Source organism: Trametes versicolor (genome assembly GCF_000271585.1).
Source record: "Trametes versicolor FP-101664 SS1 unplaced genomic scaffold TRAVEscaffold_39, whole genome shotgun sequence".
Taxonomy (NCBI): Eukaryota; Fungi; Basidiomycota; class Agaricomycetes; order Polyporales; family Polyporaceae; genus Trametes; species Trametes versicolor.
In genome coordinates, this window is record NW_007360359.1 from 121 (window position 1) to 5,849 (window position 5,729).

At 62.5% G+C, this 5,729-nt stretch overlaps 2 protein-coding genes across 2 annotated transcripts; both read right to left on the bottom strand.

Moving 5' to 3' along the window:
* Window positions 1–683: 683 nt before the first annotated feature.
* TRAVEDRAFT_25106 (uncharacterized protein) lies at window positions 684–4,078 on the bottom strand (the record flags this gene model as incomplete). Its single annotated transcript, XM_008047552.1, has 4 exons — window positions 684–2,906; window positions 2,961–3,379; window positions 3,439–3,550; window positions 3,596–4,078. 4 exons carry the CDS (start codon window positions 4,076–4,078, stop codon window positions 684–686), a joined length of 3,237 nt encoding a protein of 1,078 aa, XP_008045743.1.
* Window positions 4,079–4,783: 705 nt separating this feature from the next.
* TRAVEDRAFT_54624 (uncharacterized protein) lies at window positions 4,784–5,236 on the bottom strand (the record flags this gene model as incomplete). Its single annotated transcript, XM_008047553.1, has 1 exon — window positions 4,784–5,236. The coding sequence occupies one exon, from the start codon at window positions 5,234–5,236 to the stop codon at window positions 4,784–4,786; it is 453 nt and encodes a 150-aa protein (XP_008045744.1).
* Between the last annotated feature and the right edge of the window lie 493 nt (window positions 5,237–5,729).

A 5,729-nucleotide genomic window follows, 5' to 3' on the forward strand; every position in this document is an offset into this window, starting at 1 on the left:
GTTAGGGCAGCGGGCCAGTCTAGATCAGATGCAGTCATGCTAGCCAGAGTCCCAGCCATTCATTTGCAGTGTGGCGCATTGAGCATTGAGAGAGGCGGGGGTCTGCGCCCCGTCGCACGCTCATGTGCTTGCCGAGTTCGCAGCATGCAGGTGATCACGGGGAAGCGCTCGTCATGTGTATCGCTCACAGGCAGGCGTTCGCCGCACTCTCGCAGGACGCTGGGCGCTTCGGCGGCGCTCATTCAACGCGTGTTGTTCTTAAGTCTGCCCCGCTGAGGGGCGGCGTTAGGGCACGTCGCCATGCGTTTCTTGTAGTCTGTGCACGCTCATTCTCGTGTACGGTGGTGGGCAGCACGGGTACACCCTTCTTCAGATTCGGGCGCGTGCGGGCGGTTACAAGTAAGTCGAAGAATCAGCGCTCGTCCGGGCCAAGTCGGGGGCGCCCTCGGGCGAGCGCGTTCAGTTCAATGTTTATCGTGATTCGCGCTTCCCCAGTCGTTGTGCAGGGCAAGAATGCGTTATTCAGCGCGTTTACTACGCGTATTATGTACAGAGTATCGTGATTATGGAGCTAGTACCAAGAGCGGCGGCAGCGTATTCCGCGCCGTCGTCTGCCGTTCACGGGGGGTAGTTACATGTCGAGGGAGAACACAGGGGGTGGCGGTCACATCACGGGGGGGGATCTATCTGCGCATACCGTACGGCGGGTAGTTTGCCGCCTGCTGCTTCGCGGCGCGGCGCGCGCGGTTGCCCCCGCCCCGCTGCTGCTGCTGCTCGCGGGGATAGTCGTACGCCGGCGGCGGGCCGTCCTGGAAGTGAGTACCACCGGGGATCTGCTGCGGCCCACCGTAGCTCCCGCCGAAGGCGTTCACACGCGGGCTAGCGTACCCGTTGTAGGGCATCCCAGTCTGCGCGCCGTAGTAGCTCCCCGTAGAGGGGCCCGGGTGCGCGTTCGCGTAGCTCGAGTTCAGAGGGGCGGCCCTCGCGCTGGCGTAGGACAGGTTGGAGGGGCCTGCGCGCGCGTTGGTGTACCCCGCAGGCCCAGGCGCGGTACGCGAGTTCGCGTACCCCGTGTGCTGGGGCGCGATCTGCGCGCTCACGCTCCTGTAGCCCCCAGGTCCGAACGCCGCGTGTGGGTCCATAGGGCTCGCAGTCCGCATGTCCGCTCGCAGCGTGCCGTAGCCGTTCTGGGGTTGCGTCTGGCGCGCGTTGCTGTATCCGCCCATCGGCGCGCCCTGGTTGCGTGTGGTCTGTTGGGGCTGCGGCGGCGGCTGTTGGGGGCGCGGCGGCTTCCACTGAGACACAAATCGGATCCCCTCGGGCGCAGGGAGCGGCTCGGCCGTCCAGTGCGAGTCTCCTGCAGCGGCTTGCTTCGGGTTCTGGTAGTAGCAGAAGCCCGGTTCGTGGGGCGCGGGTTGGACGTGCTGTCCTCCATCCGACGCGTGCGGGGGAGGCGGCGCCTCCGTCGTGAAGTTCGCGCCGTTCTCCTCGAACTTGACCCTGAGTGCGCCATCCCATCCGGGGATACGAGCGAAGGGGCAGTTGATACGGTCATGGTCGCAGCCATGGCAGGCCGTGCAGCGTACGGGGAACCAGGGGACGGCCGCGTCGTCGTGGAAGGTGCTCGTGAGTTCCCGATTAGCAACGTTCTGGCACCACTCGAGCCAGGCGTGGTAGAGGGGCTCGCGCACCGGGGGGTCGCAGTACAAGGAGGCGATGTATTCACCTTTCGGTTCCTCGTTGCTCCCGCCCGCCGCGCTCGTCGTCTGACTCCTGAGCGTTTCGCGGTAGACGACGATCTCCATCTTCCGGATCTCTTCTTCAGCCATGAGGTCGTAATTGACCCCCGGGCGGTGCCCGTTGTTCTCAGAGAGAATGCTCGCTAGGGCCGCGAGATCTCCACTCTCCCCAAGCGTCTCGAGCAGGGCACCCCGGACGCGCTCCACCTTGTCGTGGTCGAAGCCTTTGTACGACGCGACGTAGCGTGAGAGGCCTCGGTAGGTCGAGATAAGCTTGAGCGTGACATCCCTTGTCAGCCAGGCGCTCTGCGTCCTGAAGAGTGCTCGTCCGAACGGCGACAGGCCGTGGATGAGCCATGCTCGCCCGTAGTCACCGTCTTGCAGACCCATGGTCTCCTTGTCCGGCTTGGTGATCTCGAATCCCTTCTCGCCTGTGACTTTCTCCACGACCACGGTGACTAGATCCTGGACAGCCTTGAGATAGCCGCGCTGCTCGTAGAAGTCCGTTTGACTCTGAACGAAGACGATGATGTCCACCTCCGGGTCTAGCATTCGCCACCCAGACTTCTTTCTGGCCGACATGCCTTGGAGCGCGCAGTCAAGGCCTATGCCGTGGAACTCCGGGAAGCCCTCCGCGGGCTCGCAGATGACAGCCAGCACCCCGCTCTCGTTCAGCATCGCAGCCCAGTTCGCGGGCACCGAGACACGGTCAGGCAGCAGCTGCAAGGGATGGGGGAGCTCTGCGGGGTGCGGCGTTCGAGTGGAGTGCATGCTCGTCGATGGACCGGGGACGGGCTGGGAGGTTGGCGCAGCCGCGGTCAGATCGTGCGAGCTCGGCGCCGCTGAGCGGGGCACCGACGCATACGTCAGGGGGCGCGGGGCGGTCTGCGGTAGAGGATAGCCATCCGCGCGCTGCGGTGCATCGCCCGCCGTCGAGGGCGCGTTCACGATGCTCGACTCTGCCTGTTGCGCGAAGTTCGGCGCGTCGATGTCCATGTCGTCGAGGGACGTGCTCCTGTCTCTCTCGCCGGGGAGCTGTGGCGTCATCGCGTGCTGCGGTGGTTGAGCTTGAGTCGTCGCCGCCCCCGCTTGCTGCGCTAGCAGAGCTTGCACGGTCAAGACTTGCTGTTGAGCCGGCGCGAGGTTCGCAAAGGCCGTCGCGCCAGTCTAGATGGACGTCAGAAATAAGGACGAGCTTCATACGTGAGGATGCAGTCTCACATTGGCCAGCGCCGCGTGTCCATTGGGCGCGCTCGCGCCTCCATCCCATCCCGCCAACGCGCTGTACGTGCTCGTGCTTACGGGGAACGTCTGCGGGGGGGCCGACTCGGGCTCCTGCACGCTCGTACTCTCGCGCAGTTTCTCCTTGGGTTCCCCACTCGTCACCGCGTTCGCGGCCTCGTGCGCTGCTTTCTGCGCGAAATACATACGGCCCGCTTCCGCGATGTATTGGTCGTAGCTCATCGTCCAGTCGCCGCCCTTCCCGGGTAAGGGGGTCGTTTGGGGCGTGTTGTGAAAGTCAGCCGCTGTCTGGGAGGAAGAGGCCGCCTCCTGCTCGTTTGCGCCGTCGCCCGGAGCTCTCCCCAGGGCCGGAAAGGCGAGCATAACAACCGAGCTCCGCGCGCCAGGAGTCTCAGGGCCTGCAGAGAGTCCGTTAGAGTAGTTCAGACGACATTCCAGTCGCAGCATCGCCGCGCACCTTCAGCGCGGCGTCCCGACGTGTTCGCTAGTTCAGCGCGGGCCTTCGTCCTCGAGCGCATGAGTCTCTCCGTCAGCGTCCCAGAGGATGGGTTGCCGTTGCTCTGCGCTTTCTGCGGGGGCGAGTAGGAGAGACGGGCTCTCTTCTTGATACGCACACCCGGGTGTACTTCGACTTGGGGGGCCGTCGTGGGCGTTCTGGGAGCAAAGAAGATCGCTCCGACAGCGGCGGGTTTTGACGGGGTGCTTGGGAGCGATGCGTCGCTCTCTACCGTCGACCCGAGCGAATCTGGGTCTCTCTGCGCAAGGATGAAGTCTTCAACAGTGTCGACCGGCACTTCTTCACGGCGTTGGTGGCCAATGCTGCTACTTCCCCTCGGAGCCGTGCCCACTTTCGGCGTCGTATCCGTCGGGTCAGGCGGCGATGCCGTAGGATGGCCATTGAAGGAAAGGGGAGAGTCGAAAGGGGAGGGAGAAGAGACTTCACCTGCACGTCCTTGCATGTCGCGCGTTCCCTCGTTCCCCACCAGTCGCTCTTCGGACTCCATCGCGCCTGCTGCAGGGACGTTCAGGCAGTCTTGTACGCCACCGCCGTCAGCGCCAGGGGGCGGGGGAGTCGGGTGGTGCTCAGCTGAGTTCATAGGCCTCGGAGCCGTTGGAGGGCGCGTCCGCGGGAGTTCAGAGGTCGCCGTCGGCGAGGGAGGGGGTAGGGCGACGAGCAGGGGACCCCCCTCGACCCTCCAGCATATTTAGGCTCGCGCGGCCTGTCCTCTTCGTCGGCTCCTGCGTGCTCGCGCCTGTTTGCTCGCTCGCGCATGGGGGCAGAATCGGGGTCGACACGGGCGCTCGAGGTCGCACGCGCACAGAGTGTGCAGCGGGTTGCCTAACTTGGTTGTCCCTTTGGCGCCGTACAGGCGCGTTCGTCTCTATTTGGTTTCTCATGTCAGGCATCTTCGTGCTATCCGGGCCCTCTCACTCATCAGTCATCCACCGTCGGACAAGGCAAGGGCGCATTTGGACACTCCGTTTCGAACGACATGTTGCGGCTAGCCGCACTCGAGTAGCCAATTTACAGCGTACTGGAGTTCGGATTATCTCATTATTCCAGGTCCAGATTTGCTGATTGCGATTTGATCACGTGCCAGCACATTCGCATCCCGGACAGCTCAATGTCTTTCCTCTTCTACTACGACAGTCCTCGGTCGCTACATCCGGCACTCTCCCGCCCTCGTCCAGATTCGACAGGCTCTCTCCGCACTTCCCCGATCGTCCAAAGTCAGCGTCGCCGCCGCCGCGCCATCGGCTCCTTCTATCGGAATGCTTCGGCCGATACGTCCGGACGTCGCTCACAGCGGGTTCACGACGATCTCTCCTGTCTCCAGCGGGATGTGGCGAGTGTGCGGCAGGAAGGGGAGAGAGATGGTACGCAGCGCCGTGCGCCAGAGCCCCAAGCTCACCGTTGTCCCCTCGATGTGCTGGATGGCCAGGTATGCAGTCCCAATCGTCGATCGCAGGTTCTTGTTGCTCACGATGAGCTCAGTGAAGGCCAGCTCCATCGTACGGATTCCGATGATCTCGCCTTCAACTCCTGCTTCTTCCGCAGCATGCCCGTCCGACAGGCGGCCATCGCTGTTCCTCCATCTCCTCAGGGTGTAGACCACGACCTTCATACCAACGCAGAGCGGCTTAGGAGGCGTAGACACAACGTCGTACGACACAACCTCGCGGACTCGGTTGCTGCGTGGTAGGTCCGCCGGCGCTCTCCCTCTCTCCTTTGCGTAGATGGTGACTGACTGCATTTGCAGTGTGCAGGTTGGCGGAGTGTGGATGGGGCAGTGGGCAGTGTGTGGTGCGTGGCAGAGTGGGGGTGGTCCAGGTCAGGTTTACTGCCCTTTTATAACTTTACAGGGCAGGGCCTATTTTAAAAGTCTAGTTCACATTTGATTAGCTGGTTCTAGCAGCGCCACATCCGGATTCTGTTTCTGTTTTATATGGGCTCAGGCCCAAGGGTCCATACCCAATCATTCATTTTATCCATATAGGGCTGGTTCATGCACTATTTGGGGTTTCTAGGTTCTATCTAGGTGTGCTATTCCCTACTGGAAGCTATTCACCACGGGCGGTCGCGAGTTACGCCATGATAAAACTAGTTCATTTGGCAAGCAGGCAGGTAATCTCTCTGAATAGGGATGTGGGCTGTTCTGAATGCTGTTCTAGGGCTTCCATGCCCAGAAATCAGTCTACTGAATAGAACATTCAGGCAGCGGCGCAAGCGAATTGCGTCTAGCTCCA